This window comes from Nelumbo nucifera, chromosome 7 (assembly GCF_055504915.1).
Source record: "Nelumbo nucifera cultivar China Antique chromosome 7, China Antique-T2T, whole genome shotgun sequence".
In the NCBI taxonomy this organism is placed as follows: domain Eukaryota; kingdom Viridiplantae; phylum Streptophyta; class Magnoliopsida; order Proteales; family Nelumbonaceae; genus Nelumbo; species Nelumbo nucifera.
The window spans coordinates 59,080,821-59,101,017 of NC_142655.1; the positions used below are offsets into that span (position 1 = coordinate 59,080,821).

The following is a 20,197-nucleotide window of genomic DNA, read 5'->3' on the forward strand; positions in this document are numbered from 1 at the left end:
AAGAGGAAGACGATGGATGGATTAACTACGACTCCTCAGAAGACGACTTTGATTCAGGGTGAGAAACAGAAGAGGAGATTCCAGGGGAGGATACAGAGCTAAAGGGGGAGACAGAAGACACTTTCAATGCTGCCTTTCTTTTTTCTGAGGATCAGAAAGAGGTTACTTCTGTGCCAAGACCCTCTTTTGAGAGCGGATTGTTAAATGAGGCTCAACGCTTGGATGATATGGGGGAAAACCGAACCTTGGAAAGAGGAGCACCAAGCCAGAACTTGAACATTGGGCAGGGGATCAATGTGACGAAAGTGGTCGATCACCAGTCTTCAAACCAGGATACTTTAGGAGGGGAAAAACGACAGAGATCCAGAAGTATTAGTTGGTGTGAATCAAGCCTAGGTTGCTCCTTGCAAAACCCCACTATGTTGTAGAATTGTGAAACCCAACTATTTGTCGAGTCTCCTTCTTCTTCAGTTCCTGATACGCTTGTGCTTTCAGATTTTGGTACTAACCTTTGCTCTGCCCCTGATGCTTGTCTTCCAGGTCTTAGTCATACATCCTCGCTGCTTGCCCATGGTTCTGATGGTGACAGAGTAGGTAGTACAAGGGAATCACAGGAGGAAGTTGAGAGAGAGGAAAGGGTATGGAAAATAATAATGGAAGAGTGGAATGAATTGACTGGAGTAGAACTAGAGAAGGAAAAGGAGAATCAGAACAAGGAAAGCTGGTTTAAGTAGCTGAAGAAGAGGTGGAGCATGAGATGTTGAGGGAGAGGCCCGGAGAGGAGAACAGAGAGAGAACTGGAGAGGAAAATAGAGAGGAAACAGAAGTAGGAGAATTCCCCCTGAAGCTCCCCATGAGGGTGTATATAACCAGCTCAAACCCCTGGCTCCCCAAATGCTCCTTATCCACCTTCTATTCAGCTTTGATAATTTGGTACCTATGGTTGAGGAAAACATTCGACAACTGGTAACATTTGCTCTTTCTGTTATTGGCTTACTTGGTGAGTTTTTCGGTTATTGTGCTTCTCCTTCTCATATTTGGATCATTGACTCTGGAGCTACCAACCACATGACAAGAGCCTACCCTAACCAACCAAGTAACCTTACTGAAACCCATCACAAACATATTGTTATTGCCAATGGTGAATTGGTAGTAGTGATCTGTCTCTTGAGCTTTCATCCACTGCATCTTTCCCTCTTACCAAGACCCTTCTTGTTCTTAATCTCACTACAAATTTGATTTTTGTTGGCCAATTAGTTGATGAAGGTAACATTCTCATCTTCTCTCAGGATGGATGTTTGATTCAGGACCGGAACACTGGGAAGGTGAAAGGGAAGGGGCGTAGGTTGGGCCATCTGTTTGCATTGGAGTTTTAGAAGTCTCAAACATTAGCATCATCAACTTATTTCAATTCCTCCACTTCTAGTTCCTTTCTGAATCATAGAAATAATGTTTGGGACTTATGGCATAAACCTTCGGGTCATTTACATGCTGAAAAATTAAAATTTTTGTTTGATTCAGGCCTTATTAAGAATAGAGTTCCTTCCTTGCATACCTTTAATACATCTTGTGTTTCTTGTTGCTTAAGTAAGAGTTGTACCTTACCATTTCCTCACATATCTGAGCATGCTACCTCTCCCTTCAAGCTTATACATAGTGATGTTTGGATTGCATTTGTCACTTCTCGGCTTGGATACAAATATTTTGTGTCGTTCATTGATGATTGTACCAGGTACACATGGATATACTTTCTTCACCACAAGTCTGAGGTGTTCCCAACATTTAAGCTGTTTCATGCTATGGTACGGGTTTAGTTTCAATCACGAGTGCGTATTCTCTGTTCGGATTCAGGGGGAGAATACACTGATGGAGATTTTTTTATCCTATTTGAAGAATCATGGAATACAAGTGCAACGAAGTTGTCTAGATACTCCTCAGCAGAATGGTGTGGCTGAGCGCAAGAATGGACACCTTAGTGTTGTGAGGACATTATTGTAGGAGTTCCATACTCCACCTTCTTTTTGGGTAGAGGCAGCCATTACAATTGTGTTTTTGATCAACTATATTCCTTCCTCTATTTTTGGTAATATGTCTTCCTTTCAAAAGTTGTTTGGTCGTTCTCCAAATTTATCTATGCTTCATGTTTTTGGATGTGTGTGCTTTGTTCATCTTCCCTCTCGTGAACACTCTAAATTGTCTGCATAGTCTATCATTTGCGCCTTTGTGGGTTACATTCCTAACCACAAAAGATTTCTTTGTTATGATCCCTCTATTCGTCGCATTCGTATATCACGTAATGTTGTTTTCTTTGAGCACACTTCCTTTTTTACTGGAATTGCTAGATTGTCTGCACCGTCTGTTTCTATTTTGCCAAACTTTGATTCATAGGATGCTCCACTTTCTGTCGAGAAGGACCTTCTCGTCTTCTTTCGCAAACGGTTACGTGCTCTAGCCCCTGTGCCTGTGACTCTCCTTCCTCCTAGTTCAGATCATCATCTCTTGTAAGTGATACCTCTACTTCAGACACTCTTCATACTTCTGTTCCTCTTCGTCGTTCTACTCGTATATCTAGATCTCTTGACCGCTATGGTTTTCCTTTAAACCGTAGCTCTTTGTCTGATGTCTTATCCTCCACAGATGTTCCTCGCTTCTACCAAGAAGGTAATAGTAGCCCTCATTGGAAGGAAGCCATGGATGCAAAGATTCATGCTTTACATGAGAATGACACTTGGGACCTTGTGCCTGCTCCTCCAGATGCATACATTGTTGGGAGTCGTTGGGTTTACAACATTAAGCTGAAATATGATGGATCTCTTGATCCATGTTCTTTTAGCAGTGTTTGCTGCTTAGTCTTGGACCATATGCCAACTTGTTGATGTGAAGAATGCCTTTCTTCATGGTTAGTTGAAGGAGACGGTCTACATGAAGCCTCCTCTTGGATATTGCAATGATCCTTCTTTAGTATGTCGCCTAAAAAAATCTATATGGTCTAAAACAAGCTCCTTGAGCATGGTTTGAACGCTTTTGCGATGTTGTAGTTGTTGTTGGATATAGCTAGAGTTCTTCTTATCACTCTCTCTTTGTTAGGCGATGGCCTCAGAGTATTGCCGTTCTCCTACTATATGTTGATGACATGTTGTTGACTGGGAATGATGCTGAGGGCATTCGTGAATTGAAACTATTACTTCATAATTCCTTTCACATGGACTTGGGCCCTCTCACCTATTTCTTGGGACTGGAACTACATCGTAGTGATCGAGGGTATTTTGTTTGTTAGCAGAAGCATGCCTCTGACCTTGTTAAACTTGCTAGTCTTAATAATGAAAAGCATGTTGATACACCTATGGAGTTAAATCTTAAGCTATCTAAATCTGAAGATCCATTACTTCCTGATTTTTCCTTGTATCGCTAGCTTGTCGGGTTCTTCATTTATCTCACTATGACTCGGCCTGATATTTCTCATGTTGTTCAGGTTGTTAGTCAATTTGTTTCTTCTCCTCGTTCGCCTCGTATGACTGTTGTTCATCGCATCATTCGATTATGTTAGAAGCACAACTTCTCAAGGATTGTTCTTCTCCTCCTCTCCTATTCAGTTGAGAGCATATGCTGATGTGGATTGGGCTGGTTGTCCAGACACTCGTAGGTCCACTTCTAGGTGGTGTGTTTTTCTGGGTGATTCACTCATCTCTTGGAGGTATAAGAAACAACAAATAATCTTAAAGTCTTCCACTAAAGCACAGGGTATAGGGCTATGTCTTCGGTTTGCAGTGAGATTGTTTGGTTATGATCTCTCTTTATGGATTTTGGCATTCAACTTCCTACTCTTGTTCCTCTCTATACAGACAATACAAGTGATATTAAGATTGCATCTAACCTTGTCTTCCATGAGAGGACCAACCACATCGAGGTGGAATGCCACTTTATCTGAGATCTTTTCACTACTGGGTCTATATCTCTTTCTCATGTAGCCTCGGACATGCAAATTGTTGATATCTTCACCAAAGCTATGACTAGAGTTCGACATCTCTTTCTTATAGACAAACTGATGCTTATGTCTAGGCATCAGTTTTACGGGGAGTGTGGAGACTTTGTAACTTAATGTATCTTATTAGTATAGTCCCTGTTGTATATTACTTATACATCTTATTCTTCTTTTCTCTTCCAGCCCTATATGGGCATTCTTGTAATTGTACATATCTTTTAATATATAAGAGACTCCTTTGAAGTGGGGGTCGTTCATTCTTGACACCTCTAAGATTATTCTTGTTGTTTTCTCTATTCTGCCAAGAGTATTGACAAACAGAACCTAGTCTGCAACCAAATTACTGACAGTTGCCACAATCTTGTCCAGATTCCAATATTTGTCTTCAAAAATTTTCTATTTCTTTCCTTCCATATGTTCCAACATATTGCAAACGAGAGACAGCTTCAGAGAATTCTTGCTTTCTTGTTTCCTCTTAACTTCGGCCATGTAGAAAAGAATTCTAGAGCAGATTCTGGCTGAAAGTTTGTTAACCCGAACATAGCACTGAATATTCTCCACAAAAGCCAAGCAATCTTGCACGAGAAGAATAGAATGCCAACAGTTTTCTCCTGTTCTTTACAGAGGAAATACATATTAGCCATGCTGAAGCCCCTAGATTTCAGATGGTCCACAGTCAATATGCTAATGTTTTGTTCAATTATAAAAAAAAATGCTAATATTTTGTTCGTCAAGTCAACCTCTGTCTTAACAGCCTAGGACTGCAAAAATTTCAAAGTTTACCTTATCTTACTATTTCTTTCAAGGTATAGAAAATTTTAAGCTCTTACATGGTTTGTTCTGAATATGTTACAGCAAGCCAAATATGGCATTGAAAAATTATCATCAACATATCAGATTAAAGGTTTGAAGTCAGTCGTATGGAAAACAAGAGAAAGCACTATTTCAATGGGGCACTGTGGGGCCTAGTCCCATCAGGTGCATTACAACAATGATTCAGCCAGAAGGATCTGTCTTGCAAGATTCTGCTGCTTCCAATCCTGATGTCGCTCCTCGGATCAAATTTAAGAGACTTGATAAAACAGCCAGGCATATAATGCAGGCATGGTCTTCATATTAAATCCCTCTATACAGCTTGCATCATCTCCTTTACCTACGATAATAGTGTTGTGCTTTGCAGATTCTGGATAAAGAGGCTGTAGAGGAAGTAAGGGCACAGAGAGAAATACCTGATGTAAAGCCTGGGTATATTGTTCAGCTCAAAGTGGTATGACATGCTTGGTGAGGTGATTTTGAATTGGGTTGTTCATAGCTGATCCCTGATATGAACAGGAAGTGCCTGAGAACAAGCGACGTGTTTCGATTCTGAAAGGCATTGTTATAGCAAGAAGGAATGCTGGTCTAAATACAACATTTAGGTTAAGGAGGCTGGTGGCAGGGGTTGGTGTGGAATCTGTCTTCCCTTTGTAAGTGAATATTATTTATATAGAGTCTTTCCTATGAAGTCTGTGCCTTTCACTGCTTTTTATTTTAATAAGTGAATGTGAATTCCAAAAAAAAAAGAGACAAAACATGCATTATGTCATAGATGCATAAATGAAAGGTTTGAATGAAAATGTCTTAAGTTAATAAAGGTAATCATGCATAATTAACATGCTAGGAGCTTCTTACTATATGTATATACATGAACAGGTGAAATCAAAAAGCAAGAATGCAGGGCAAGAGGTCTTCCAGATATCTTTCTTTATAGACCATCTTACAAATGCATCTATCATGTATATTCTTCATTGGTCTTCATTTGGGCTTAGTTTTTTTATTTATGGCATGATATTGGTAACTAGACAGGAGTGAGATTGTCCTTAGTTTGAACTATTGTATTGAAATTTATGTATTGTGGCATGATTGGGACTGGACATTTTTTTAATCATGATATCACTTTATGAGGGGCTAGATCACTAGTGTCTATAGTTAACATCTCATGAATTTCATCTACCTATTAAATAAGTTAACAACTCATTTATTTGGACTACTAGATTGGTCAATTTTTTTGGGTTATGAGATGGCCATGGGAGAGGAGGTAGGAGCCCTTTGTATTGTGGGATTGGATTATTCTCGTGGAGTCATTATGGGAGCTTTGTATTGTAATGCCACTTTTTATTGTTATTGCTTGCCCTTCTAGGGTTTTTTTGTAGGCCTATCTTCTAAGGCATATGCCAATGTTCCCTACTACCACTATTTTTTCTTTTTGATGTGAAATAATTTCTTTTGATGAATAATGAGTGAATTTATTAATAGATAAAAAGCATAAAAGATACACAGAGAAAATTCCTAAGATGAGGCACGAGATGCAGCCTCAGGTTAGAGCAAAAATTACAGTTTAGCCCAAAACATCTGATTCCTATGCACCCCTTGTTTAGCTAATGAATCTGCTAACCCATTTGCTTTTGCTGATCTTCTTTCCCATTGGAATTGGACTGACATGTTTTTCGTTAACCATTTGAATCTTTGTAAAGCTCCTTTATAGGACCAGGCTGCTGTTTCTGGTTCTTTTAACCACTGATCACCAACTTTGAATCACCTTCAATTAACAACTGTTCACAGTTCAGTTCCTTGGAAAATTCAGCTCCTTGTAGCGCTGCTTGAATTTCTGCATTGATTGAGTCCCCTACTCCTATAGGGCTAGAATATAAAGCAATGATTAGCCCTTTGGTATTTCTAAACACTCCCCCAACACCCGAAGGACCCGGATTGCCTAAACTGCAGCCATCAAAGTTGAGCTTAATGATACCCTCTTGAGGAGGTTTCAATTGTGCTAACGGTTTAGGTCTTGTACATTCATAAAAAAAAAAAACGGTTTAGGTCTTGTACTAGAGCTTTTGGCAACCACTTCCCAATTTCTCCATAAATCATCAAAAGAGAATGAGGAAAAGGGTTCCAGGGTCTTTACCCAATTAATGGCTCTATTAATTAAGCAATCCCATACAATGATCTCGTTCCTCTCCTTCTCATCAAAGATCCTGACATTTCTTTCTTCCCAAACAGTCCAAACCAGTTCAGCCCTAGCACACCTCCACAAGACTTTACCTCTTTTCTTAGGCCACTTGAAGGTTGTAGTCTCAAATAGATTGCTAACCTGCATTGGCATTGTCCACCTGCACCCAAAGACCTACAACAAAGGGACAAGATATTAGTAAATGGTAACAACTTTCTCCACTTGCTTTGCAGAGGACACACCAGTTGGGGGAAATACTCAGACAAGGTCTTCTTCTTTGTAGGTTGTCCAATGTGTTTAGTTTTTCAAGAGAGGCCTCCCAACAAAGGGCTCCCACTTTAGGGGGAACAGGTTTAGACCAGAGCTCTTTACAAGGGAAATGCTGAGAGCTAGGGACAAAGCATAAGGAAGAGAAAAAGGAGGCGCAAGAGAAAGTACCCGAAGGGTTAGGGGACCAAATATGAGCATCAGGTTTAGAAGGGTCCAGAGATAGAATCAAGCAAGAAAAGTAACCATGTTGTCTGGTCAAGCTCAGAATCTCTTAAATCTCTCTTGAAACCCAAATCCCAACTGAAACTAGAAGATGAGGAAAATGAGACAAATCTTTGAACATGTTAATTTTTAAAGCGAGAGAGGGAATACAAAGGCTACAAAAGATCCTTGAGGGTTGAATTTCCAATCCATAAGTCCTCCCAATGCCATAGATTGCCTTTCAAGGAAAGTTCAACGTGGCCCTTCGAGAAATGCCAACATCCCAACCATTGCCTTACTGCTCCATGAATACTCTCTACAACTTTGTGCCAAAGTCTTTCCTCCAAAGGCCATCTCCAAAGCCACTTACCCAAAAGGGTTGAGTTTTTCTTCCTAGGTTATCCAATCCCAGACCCCCTTGCTCCCTTTTCTTGCATACTAATTCCCATCTTACCAAATGATCCTGCCTTCCCTCTCCAGGCTCCCACAAAAAGTCCCTCATCAATTTCTCTACTTTCATTACCTCCCTTTGTGGCATTCTAAATACTGAAAGAAAGTAAATTGAGAGATTCGCTAAGGTGGATTGAATTAAAGTAATTCGATTCCCCGAGGTCACATAATTTCTTTTCCAGGCTGCCAGTTTCTTAGCATATCTTTCCACAACGGGATTCCAAAAACTTCCCTCCCTAGGATTGGCTCCTAATGGTAACCCCAAGTATCTCAAAGGCCAACTAGATGTCAGACAGCCTAACTCCTCAGCTACCCCACCCAATTCCTCCTCCTCTAAATTCAGCCCCACTACACAACTCTTTCGGAAGTTGATCTTTAGTTTTGACACAACTTCGAACAACTTTATCACCCCTTTCAAATTCCTTGCTATCAGAGGGTCCTCTGTCTCACAAAAAAGGATAGTGTCGTCTGCGAACTGTAGGTGTGTAACAGTAACACCTTCTCTTCCAACCCTCCATCCTCTAATCAAATTCAGCCTGTCCGCTCTCAAAATAAGTCTACTAAAAAGATCTGCTAACAAGGTTAAGAGGAGGGGAGAGAGGGGGTCCCCTTGTCTCAGTCCTCTAGTAGCTGGAATGAAATCTCTAACCACTCCATTAACCAAAACAGAGTAATGAGTAGTAGTCAAAGAATCTTCAATCCAACAACACCACCCATCTCCAAACCCAAAATTCCTCAAAACTTCCATCAAGAATGACCACCCATTGATCAGTGATTTGTCTACCTTGAATGGAAGCCCCTTGCAATTGACTTATTAAGGAGGGCAAAACTATTTTTAACCTCAAGGAAATTACTTTGGCCACTATCTTATAGATACTAGTCACCAAACTGATGGGCCTGAAATCTCTTGGCTGAATAGCATCTCCCTTTTTAGGTATCAAGGCTAAGAAGGTGGAGTTAATCCTTGGGCTAATAGAATGCTCCTCAGCAAATTCCTCAAAGACTAGCCATAAATCTGACTTGATATCCCAACAGTCTTGATAAAAAGCCATAGTGAAACCATCTGGCCCTAGAGCTTTAGCTCGATTCATTGAGAACACTACTCCCCTTATTTCTTCCAACTCAAAATCCCTTTCCAACCAGTGTGCCATTTCAGGGTTCAAGCTTGGCCAATCTAATCCTACCAGGCTAAAACTAGTGCCCTCCTGTCTCTTATATATCTTTTTAAAGTGATATACGAAACAAGTGACAATCTCCTCCCAGTTAGACACCAACACTCCATTGACTTCCAGTTTCTCCACAAAATTCTTTCGTCTTCTACCATTGACTAGTGCATGAAAAAATTTAGTATTGCCATCCCCTTCCTTGATCCATTGATGTCTTGATTTTTGTCTCCAACAAATTTCTTCTCTGAATAGAATTTCTTTCAACTCCTTCAGTGACCATCTTAGACTCTTGTCTTCCTCTGATAATATACCCAGACTTTCCTTGTCATCAAGAATCTCAATTTGGGATATCACATATAATTTCCTATCTTCTATTCTCCCAAAATTCTCTCTGTTCCACTCCTTGATTTTGATTTTTAAACTTTTTAATTTCCTATGGAAAGCTGCTCCTCTCCCTTGGACTCCTTCCTTCTCTTCATTCCACCACTCTTTCACCTTAATAGCAAAGTCCGGGTGAGTTTTTTTTTTTTTTGATAAATGAATGAGATTTATTAATCAATAGAGGAGAATAGTACAATGTCCCAAGGAGAGGCATGAGATGCAACCTCTCCTGGTTAGTTAAGTACAACTTCCACTATATTATAACAACTTACAAAGTAGCACAAAAAAGGACCTCCCTGGATACCCCCTGTTTAGCCAGAGAATCAGCCATAGTATTAGCTGACCTACTTACTTTTTTGATGAGTTCTTTGTAGCCCCAAATGGTAGCATCTGGGTTAAGCAGCCACCTTGTTACCACCTGAGAGTCCCCTTAACTAAGAGATTCTCCACCCCAAGCTGGTTAGCAATCTGAATTCCTTGTACTGCAGCTAGTATTTTCGCCTTTGTAGAGTCCCCCACTCCCACCGGTCCTAAGAATAAGGAGATGATGTTGCTGTCCTTGTTCCTCAGGACACCCCCAATACTTGATGGCCCAGCGTTACCTTGGCTGCTTCCATCAAAATTTAACTTGATGATACCTTCTAACGGCGGATCCCATTCTGATAAGCGTTTATTCTTCTTTGTAGAAGTATTAGCTATTATTAACCAATTCCTCCACAAATCATCAAAAGAGAAATCATCGAATATCTCCAAGGTTTTCAGCCAATGTATTGCTCTTGTTAGAATGCAGTCCTTCACTTCTTCTAATCTTCTTTCCTTCTCTAAGAAAACTCTTGCATTCCTTTCCTCCCATAGTGTCCATTAAGTTGCTGCCCTGACACATTTCCACATGAACTTGCCTCTTCTAGTGTGCCAAACAAAAAAAGAAGGGTTAAATAACATATTCAAATCAGTTGGCGGAGATCACCTCCCTCCAAATAAACTAAGTCTCCAACTCCATAAGTCTGTAGAAAGGGAGCATGAAATCAGCAAATGGAAACAATCCTCATTCTGGGCCTTGCACAAGAAACACCAATTCGGGGAGAGACATAGAGAGGGTCTCTTTTTCTACAAGTTTTCTAAGGTATTGATTTTCCCGTAGTAGACTTCCCAACAAATTATAACAATTTTTGCAAGGATAGGTCGGGCCCAAATCCCTTGGGAGATGGGGTTGGAATTGAGGGATTTTTGAAAAGAAGAGCAAGTGAAAACACCTTTAGGAAGGGGAGTCCAGACTCTTTGATTAGAAGAAGTGGGGCCAAACAAACAGACTCTAGTAAATGAAGAAGCTCAATGATACAAATCGACTCACCATCCCTCAAACCCATACGAAAACCAAAATCCCAGTTTAAAGACAGGGGACTCAATGGGTTCGGAAGAAAATTTGCAATCGGCTCATTTTTGTGAAGGGATAGGGAATAAAGCGATGGGAATTGATCTTTGAGGGGTTGAGTACCCACCCAAACATCCTCCCAGAACCTAATAACATCACCAGAGCAAGCATCATACCTGATAAAACTGAGGAAGCGAGGAAGAATGCCATGTATAGCTTTCCAAGGTGTTGTGAGGGTAGCTCGACGAGATATCCCGACATCCCAACCATTTCTTGAGCAGCCATGAATACTCAACACCACCTCATGCCATAATCTCTCTCTCTCTCGAGGCCATCTCCATAACCACTTCCCTAGGAGGGCTACATTCTTTAGCACTATATTCCCTATCCCTAAACCCCCTTCTTCCTTAGGTTTATTAATTATCTCCCATCTAACCAGATGATCCTTCTTCACCTCCCTTGGTTCCCATAGAAAGTCCCTCATTATCTTCTCCAGTTTCTTAGCCTCCCTTGGTGGAATCCTGAACACTGATAAGTAGTAGGTTGGAAGGTTGGAAAGTGTAGCCCTAATCAAGGTCACCCTACCCCCTATTGAGATGTAATTCTTTTTCCAAGCTGCCAATCTTTTATCAAAATTTTCTACAATAGGGGCCCAAAAACTGCTTTCTTTAGGGTTAGCTCCTAAGGGTAGCCCTAAGTAGGTCAAAGGCCAAGGAGAGGTAATGCAGCCTAAGCACTCAGCAATGGAATCAATCTCCCAATCCTCCATATTTACTCTAGCCACACAACTTTTGTCAAAATTTATCCTCAGATTGGAGGTAAGCTCGAAGGCTCTTATTAACTTCTCAAGGTTGTCCACCTTTCTCAAATCACTCCCTTTGCAGAAAATAACTATATCATCCGCAAACTGAAGGTGAGTTACTGGACAACCTCTCCTCCCTATTCTCTAGCCCTTTATGTGGCCCTCCTCATCTGCTTTGGAGATCATTCTACTAAGGACATCAACAACAAGTGTAAAAGGGAACGGAGAAAGTGGATCACCTTGTCTTAAACCTCTGTTGGTTGGAAAGAAGTCCTTAACCACTCCATTCACCAAGACTGAATAATAACAAGAACTTAAACATCCACTTATCTAATTACACCATTTGTCCCCAAACCCACATCTTCCTAACACCTCCAACAAAAAATTCTAGTCCACTAAATCATAAGCCTTTTCCAAATCCAATTTGCAAACAAAACATTTTCTGCTAGATCTCCTCATCTCTTCCACACTCTCATTTGCAATGAGGATCTGATCTATGATTTGTCTATCCTATACAAAGGCTCATTGTGCTTGGCTAATGAGAGAAGGGAGAACTGCTTTGATCCTCGTAGAAAGCACTTTAGCCAAAATCTTGTAGACACTTGCCACCAAGTTTATTGGCCGAAAATCTTTGGGGTGTTTGGCTTCAGTCTTTTTAGAAACTAAAGCTAGAAAAGTGGCATTGATTCCAGGACTTACAATATGTTTATCCTCAAATTCTCTAATGGTTCCAATTAGGTCTTCTTTGACTATATCCCAGCAATCCTGGTAAAATGCCATTGTAAATCCATCTGGGCCTTGGTGCCTTAGCTCTATCCATAGAAAAGATAGCTTGTTTGATGTCCTCTTCCTCGATCATTCTTTCTAGCCATCCCTTATTTGTCTGATTCAAGATTGGCCAATCCTCCTCCCCCACTAACAACCGATTCTCCAGGGGTCTTTGTAATATTGATTTGAAATGGTTCACAATCCTACTACCAATCTCCTCTTGAGAAGTAACCTCTACTCCATCAATCTCTAGCTTTAGTATTAGGTTTCTCCTTCTTCTCCCATTAGCCATAGCATGAAAAAATTTGGTATTCCCATCCCCTTCCTTGATCCACTTATGTCTAAACTTTTGTCTCCACGATATCTCCTCCCTCAGCAAAACCTCTAATTCTTTTTTCAATCTCCATTTCTGGTCTCTATCATGCACATCCATTATCCTTTGAATTTCTTTTGCATCCAAGTCCTCAATCTGAACCATTAATCTAGCTTTTGCTTCCTCCAGTCTTCCAATTGATCCCTATTCCACTCTTCTATTTTGCCTCTCAACCTTTTTAATTTTTTATGGAATCTAACCCCGTTCATTTCACTTTCCTCATCTCTTCATTCCACCATTCCTTAATCTTAACCAAAAAATCTGGATGTGTTAACCACATATCTCAAATCTGAATGGTCTAGGTCCATTTCCAAAAGGTTCTTGTCCTACTTCTATGGGGCAGTGATCAGAGGTTATTCTAGGTAGTGCCTTAGCCACCAATCCTCTCTAGTGTTTCTCCCAACCCTCATTAAAGAGAAATCTATCAAGCTTCGAGCAAATTGGGTTTTCTTGGAAGTTGAACCAGGTAAAGACTACTTGTAGTAGAGGAAGTTCTCGTAACTCATAGGAGTTAATGAAATCATTAAACTTCCTCATACTAGTCGTGATGGCCTATCTTGGATTATTTGATTCAATTGTGAATCTAATTGCATTAAAATCCCCCCCCCCCCCTAAACACCAAGGGCCTTCCCATAAACCTTGAATGCCATGAAGCTCCTCCCATAACTCATTCCTCGCTCTGTAATTATTTGGCCCATACACATTTGTTAGCACCCATATAAAGCCATCTTTCATCGTCTTGAATTTTAAGGATACAGTAAAGTTTCCTATCAGCTCCTCTATTGGTTCTACAAAGTCCTCCCTCCACAGAGTTACTATTCCCCCCGAAGCTCCCCACGAAGGAGTTGAACACCATCTGACCCCTCTTACTTTCCAGATCTCTCTAACTCACCTCTTACCCAGTTCAGCTATTTTGGTCTCCTGTAGCATCACAATATCAGGTCTTTCTTTCCTAAGTAATTCCTTAATCAATCTCCTTTTTCTAGCACTGCCCAAACCCCTCACATTCCAACTGATTATCTTCATTAACCTTCATGAATAAGCCTTAGAACAATATTTCCTTCATTTGGTTGCCTTTTTCCTTTCCCCTCTTCCACTGAATTCGATATCCCCTTCAATGTCCAAAATTAATCTCTCTACTTCAGACTTCTTTTTCCTGCCCTTATTACCCACTGACTTCCTAGATGGCCCTTTACTTCCTGTTTCCTGCCCCAAACTGTTTGGGTTAGTATCTGCTTCAGATTTTTTTGGAGTCTCCTCTAACATTTCCTCTTTCTATTTATATTCCTCCAGCAAAGTACAGATCTGCTCCCACATCCATTCTAGTTCCTCCTGTTTCCTTACTACCAACCTAACTCCCTCCTCAGTTTGAAATCCCACCTTATCAATCATCATCCCCCTGCTGCTGCTTGGTTGGTCTGGTTGAGATTCCAGGATATCTGTCACAAGCTAAGAACCCTTATTAATATTTAAAAACAAATGGACAGGCTTACCTGAAGGTGGCTTAGATGATTGCAAATGGACCAGCTGTTGGGTATCAGTTCTTGGAGTCTGAGCCAGACCCATCCCCATTTCCTGATTCAGCCGTGGAAGTGAACTAGGTTCAGGCAATACTTTTTCACCCCCTACAACCACAGATTCCTCCCTATGCTTTCCCTCTGCGTGAATCCTTTGATAAGGCGCCATAACTGATTCCTGTTTCTCTGGTCCGATGTCCTGACTATGCTGAGCAAGTGGAGTAGAGTCGTTTATTGGCAGAGATGTCAACTGCCAGACCTCTTCGAGAGTTCCCAACTCCCTCTGTTTTTTGTTCGGAATACCTGGACTGATAGACATCTGTTCACCGCTGCTGAGATTTAGGACTCTTTGCCGTCTAATGTTGCCAGTGTCTTGCATGTCTTTCCTCCTCTGGAAATAAGATTTCCGTGTTTAAACTTCCTTCGTCCAAAATATCTTTTGGTTTTTGAAGGTCGATACTTCCCAGACTCATCGTTCCTCCATATTCTGAGTCCGAATCAGAGAGCTCTTCATCTTCTGTCAGTCTGTCCGAATCTGAGTCAAGTGACTAGCTTCGCTTCACACACCTCGGATTGCAGCGGTACTCGTCTTCTTTGTCGAAGGGATCCATTGTAACGAACTGGGAGTTCTCGCTGAACTGTTCACTGACCTGTGCGAGCTTGAGGAAGACAATGGTAGACCTTGTTTATTGTCTACCCGAGGTCCTTCCCCTATCACGTGCCCCTTTAAGTCATCACGCGCATACTTGATTCCTGGGCCAGTTATTTTTGGCCCACTTAACTTTTTGGGCCTGTTGGGCCCAGGAAGAAGATCAGAATTAGGATTTGGGCCTGCTGGGTGAACCACCACGCCACTTCCTGGCAAAACCCCCACCTGACCCGATGGTTTACCTCCCTCCAGCTGTACTGTATCCAGATCCTTTCCTTCATTTGAAACACTCAAAATATTTTTGGTTGGCGCCACAAGCGGCTACCTGAGCATAGGTTCTATTGGTTGTCAAACTTTTGCCTTGTGTCACACGCCTCCTAAGAGTTTCCTGGCCCAAATCTTTTGGACTGCCTAAAGGTAGAATTTCCATTTTAGTGAAACCTCCTTGTCTCTTTCTTCCAACCAACTTCAAGCTGCCACGTAGCTCCATTTCCTCCACCTTCTCATCTTCCTCCTTCCTTGCCTCCCTCCAAAAGTTAGCTTCAATGGAGGATACTAACCAAACTGGTACAAACAGTTCATTCACCATTACAGTCACCTTCCTCGGTATATCTTCTGGTTTAACTCCACCCAGTAGAATGGCTGCACTTCGTAGATCTCCCCAGAAGACACCATCAAGGCGAGCTCCACACAGCAAAGTTATTGAGTTTGCAGTTTCTTGATTCCAAAGATGGAAAAGCAACCCAATCACTTGGACAGTAACATTGTCTTCAACTGAGAACACTTTCGAATTTGAAGAGACGGACCATTTATAGACTGAAAAGGTCCCCAGAACATCTTGGATACAACAGGCTCTAACATTTACCTGGTTTTCAAGAGGGTCCAATACTGCTTTAACAGAATCGAACGGAGTTAAAATGAAGGTGCTTCTTAGCAACAGTCTGAGCTTCAGTAGTTCTACAACTTTCCACCAATCTGTCACCAATCCTCCAGCTTCAACCACTAGTGTTCTTTCCCATTTTCCTGCTGTTCCATCTGCTATCCAGGAAGGATCCCTCCTACTGTTTGCCATGGTTAAAAATTTCTTTTCTGGTACCTCTTCCTTGTACCTGAGCTGTCTTCTAGTTTCTGGTCTTTGCTCCCTTTCATCAATTTCCGATAGTTCTTTTTGTTCCTTTCTATTTAGGAATTTTGTAAGTATCTCAGCTATCTTTATCCATCCTTCGCCATTCTTCCCTTGAGGGAAGCAAACCATCTGCTTCCATCCTTTAGAAAAAAACTCAGTGAGGGATATGAATGCACCCTTTGCATTCCCCTTGTTCTCCATCACATATCGCCTACCTGACCCTGAGGACTTCTCTTTCCACTTTATCTGTTTCCCTTAGTTGCTGCATCAGAGACATATTCCTTCACCCAGATAATCATGTCTGAGCCTTCCACAAGAACCGTAGCCCTCTTCTGTTCTCTTATTTTCAGTCCCATTCTTCCTTTGATCCAAATTTCTTCAAAGAGAAACTCTTTGGCCTCTACCCTCAAAGCTGTCTGCCATTTTGCTTTCTCCACAAAGCCTCCTTCCACTAAGCCTCTATCCATGGTGTTATGGATTCTCTTCTGTTCTATGTCTTTAGTTCTAACCACCTTACAATCTCCTTCAACCATTAGATCCGACCATGGAAATGCAAAGTTTTACATTGGCTGCAGTTTTTTTCCTCTCTTCTCCTTCCTTCCTCCTTACTTCTTCCTCTCTCTTTTGTTAATTCTATATGGTAATAAGAGCGATGGGACTCAGAAACTTAGCCTTGTTAGGGAAGTGGTTATGGATATTTTCCCTACAGCAACTCTGAATATTATATTTGTGATGTTTGGATGAAGCCAAGTCAAGCCATTAGTCATGATTGTGTTTCAAATGGCTTTCCAAGTACAAATTACAAACTCAAAACAATTGGCACTAGAAACTCAAAAGTTAATCACTAGGAACAACCTATGGATGCTACCTCCAAACAGGTGTTAATTCTTGCATGGTTAATCCTTAGTAGTGAAACAAAAATCTAAAAGGGAACTCAGCCACTGGATGCTAAAAGGGAATGTATTGAAAATGCTGATGGAAATAATTGAAAGTGTAATTTGTGGGCACAGGCCTGGACGTTCATCCATGGGGCTTATGTTTTTTTGTCCATACAGATAGTTTTAATTATGTTAGCAACATATTTTCAAATCTGAAAGGTCTAGGGCCACTTAGAAAGTCTTTAGTCCCAATGCTGATCAGCCAATGATCCGAGGTGACTCTTAGTAAAGCTCTAGCTGACAATCCTGTCCAATGTACTTCCCATTCTTAGTTAAAAACAAATCTATCCAGTTTGGAGCAACTTGGGGGGTTTTGTAGGTTAGAGCATGCGAAAATGATCTGCTGAAGAGGAAGTTCCATCAATTCACAATCATCAATAAAATCATTGAATTTCCTCATGCTTGTCGTGACCAATTGGTTGGGGTTATTTGTCTCGTTTGTGAATCTAACCACATTAAAATCACCACCTAAACACCATGGTCCATCCCACAAGTCCACAACCCTCTAATGTCATAAAGCTCTTCCCACATTAAACCTCTATCTCTGTATCTGTTGGGACCATAGACATTCGATAGAACCCAAGTAAACCCTTCTCCTATACCTTTGAACTTTAGAGAGACTGAGAATCGACCTATTAACTCCTCCACCGGTTCCATCACTTCCTCCACATTGTCACAATCCCCCCAGAGGCCCCCCACGAGGGCACAAAGGACCAACCTATCCCTCTAGAACACCACACACTTCTCACCCATCTTGTATCCAGGATTTCCAATTTTGTTTCTTGTAGCATTACTATATCTGGACACTCTTTTCCGAGAAGATCCTTTGTTACCCTTCTTTTCCTAGCACTGCCTAAGCCTCTGACATTCCAGCTCAATATCAAAATTCAACTTAATCCCAACTCAAATAATCCCTTACTTTGGACCCTTCCTTCTCTGCCCCCTCGCACTAAATTCAAGATCAGTCGCAACATCAGATTTTAGTTTCTCTACCTCTGTTATTTTTCTCTTCCTTTGCTCAGTTGTCTCTTTTTTCCCTTTCTTTTTGGCATGGGTTTTAATGTTTTCTACCTCTCTCAACTTTAACCACATCGCTTGTACAAGATCTGTCGCCGGTTCCTTTTCCTTTTTATTTGTCCCTTCATCTACCCTCCCTTCCTTCTGTGAGACATCCTGTACACCCAACTCCCTTGCATTATCTTCAGTTACAGCCTCCTTTCTTTGCAGATCCTCAAAATATTCACACACCAGCCTCCAGATTTTTTCACCAAGTTCCTTCAACTCATTCTCCTCCCTCCTTCCTCCAGCTTCACCCCTCAAATCTTGCTCACCCTGCACACTATCCTTTTTCGTCTTCATAGGCAATGGCTGGGGCTAAACAAATGCTGTTACAGGCATAATAGACTTGTTAGTGTTCTTAAACTTAAAGACAGACATACCTTCCAAGGGGAGATCTGTAGGACACGATTTCTTGGATTAGAATTCAATCCACAGAGGTCTGTTTCCACTCCTGTAACAAGAGGCCTGGTACTGATCTGGACAACGGAACTTGGCGGCTGAACTTGGTTTTCACTCAAAATCTCTGGCGATGTGCCTCTCCACTTTGCAGAGAAGGTAAGTTATTAGCCATTAACAAAACATCCTGCACCTGCAGTCTCTGGGTTCACTTCGAAGTCTGCTGGATGGTCTTCAATACCTTTGCCGATGGCGATTTCTTCTCCCCTACCTCCTTCCGTTGAAGCCTCAGAAAAAATAGGAACAGTCAAGCTCGTTAGGTTCTTTGAACAGTCTTCTCCATCAGACTCCCGAAACTGTAGTTCTGTGTAAATGCTTTCATCTTTGTGGAACCCACCGTTTCTTACCAGGCAAACACTTGCAATGCTCGAGGTCTCTGCATCTTCAGGGTCTAATCTTCATCTCTTGATGAAAAAATGTTTTCCTCCTTAATAGATTTATCAGCAGAGCATTTTCTACTCCTTGGATTACGGCGTTCTGGAGACTACCAAATTCACTGTAACTGGTCTCCAGCTTAAACTCATTTGCCGCTGCAAATATTAAGATGGATGAATGGAAAAATCTAGAAAGGACAAGGTCATAAATGTAGTCATTCAAAGGAACTTAGGAGTAGCTCCAATAGGTGATAAATGAGAGAAAGCAGATTAAGATGGTTTGGTCATATATGCAGAGTGGATCATCTACAATGCCTGTAAGAAATGATCTGTTACAAGTTAAAGGGGCTAGAAGAACTAGGGGCAGACTGAGGACATGAGTTGAGGTAGTAAAAAATAATTTAATGGCTCAAATTTTAACAATGGATATGATACTCAACAGAATGGAATGGTGAAAGAGGATTCATGTTACTGTAGCTGGCACATGGCTTAGATGATGATGATGATGATGGATTGGAATTGGAATTGGAAAAGTTGAAAAATAGCTAGTTCCTAGTTGGCAGAAAAAAAATATAGCTCTTCTTTTCTTATTAACTACTAAGTTGTGGGGTTATTAAGTTTCTATTATCTTTGGGAATTTGATTGGTTTTCCTTTTACCTCACTGCCATACAATAATTGGAAATTGATCTTATATTATTGATTTGACTTAAAACTGACGTGCTATAGTTAGTTAGGTTTTGAATGTATCATGACGAGAAGAATATTCAGAAAGGGGCAACTGTACTGCATTATATAACGATTATTCCTCTTTTGAAATCACTGCTGCAGTCGTCCCCCTTGGTGCTTTTAGCCAACTTGTATTTATATTTTCATGCTTTTAATCTTTATGATTTCAAAAGTTGTATTAATACTCCATCCTGTAAATTGCTAAATTCAATTGTTCCAATTACAAGTATGTAGTGATGCCACTTGGAGGTTATTCACGTCATGTAGTTTTGCCTTTCTTTTAGTTTTTGATAATTAATTTATTTGCATTCTTAAAAACAGCAATTATTTTTCCCCTCTTAGGGTAAGCTTTCAAAGATTCCAATAAAATAAGTGAGATAGATTCAAATTTGAGATTTCAGGTAGGAAGTGCAGATTCACCAAAACAAAGGGCTTTTGGCACAATTGGTAGCCCTAGTTATTTCCTTAAACATATGAAGACAATCTTTTTATTGCTGTAATCAGCCAAGTATTATTGTTGGCATTTCTTCTTTCCTTCATGCTGTTTTTAACATTTTATGAAACCTCATCTCTAATATCTGAAAAATGGGTGAT

The 20,197-nt window shown here is 40.8% G+C and overlaps 2 protein-coding genes across 9 annotated transcripts in view; one reads left to right on the forward strand and one right to left on the reverse strand.

Annotated features, from left to right (window-relative positions):
• The window catches only part of LOC104599776 (large ribosomal subunit protein bL19cz), a 55,826-nt gene that overhangs the window by 35,122 nt on the left and 507 nt on the right, over positions 1 to 20,197 (forward strand). For all 6 annotated transcript variants that reach the window (XM_088891216.1, XM_088891215.1, XM_088891217.1 and 3 more), the window contains 3 exons: positions 4,838 to 5,084; positions 5,163 to 5,249; positions 5,315 to 5,448. In XM_088891216.1, coding sequence (XP_088747342.1) covers positions 4,974 to 5,084; positions 5,163 to 5,249; positions 5,315 to 5,448 — 332 coding nt within the window. In that variant the 5' untranslated portion in view covers positions 4,838 to 4,973. The remainder of the gene's footprint in view (positions 1 to 4,837; positions 5,085 to 5,162; positions 5,250 to 5,314; positions 5,449 to 20,197) is intronic.
• On the reverse strand, positions 5,175 to 20,189 carry LOC104599775 (uncharacterized). Of its 3 annotated transcripts, none has more exons than XM_010262476.3 (2): positions 14,251 to 20,189; positions 5,598 to 7,148 (listed from the first exon to the last, which is right to left on the reverse strand). In XM_010262476.3, exons 1-2 carry the CDS (start codon positions 14,651 to 14,653, stop codon positions 7,111 to 7,113), a joined length of 441 nt encoding a protein of 146 aa, XP_010260778.1. In that variant the 5' UTR covers positions 14,654 to 20,189; the 3' UTR covers positions 5,598 to 7,110. The 3 variants fall into 2 exon arrangements, 1 of the variants encoding a protein (XP_010260778.1); XR_016078482.1 differs by lacking the exon at positions 5,598 to 7,148 and adding an exon at positions 5,175 to 5,301.

Excerpts from the sequence above, each read along its gene's own strand:
- LOC104599775 (XM_010262476.3), bottom strand. The coding sequence starts at position 14,653 with ATGCAAGACACTGGCAACATTAGACGGCAAAGAGTCCTAAATCTCAGC. Across the intron at positions 7,149-14,250 it reads ATCATCTAAGCCACCTTCAG|GTCTTTGGGTGCAGGTGGAC; the intron begins GTAAGCCTGTCC and ends CCTTTGTTGTAG.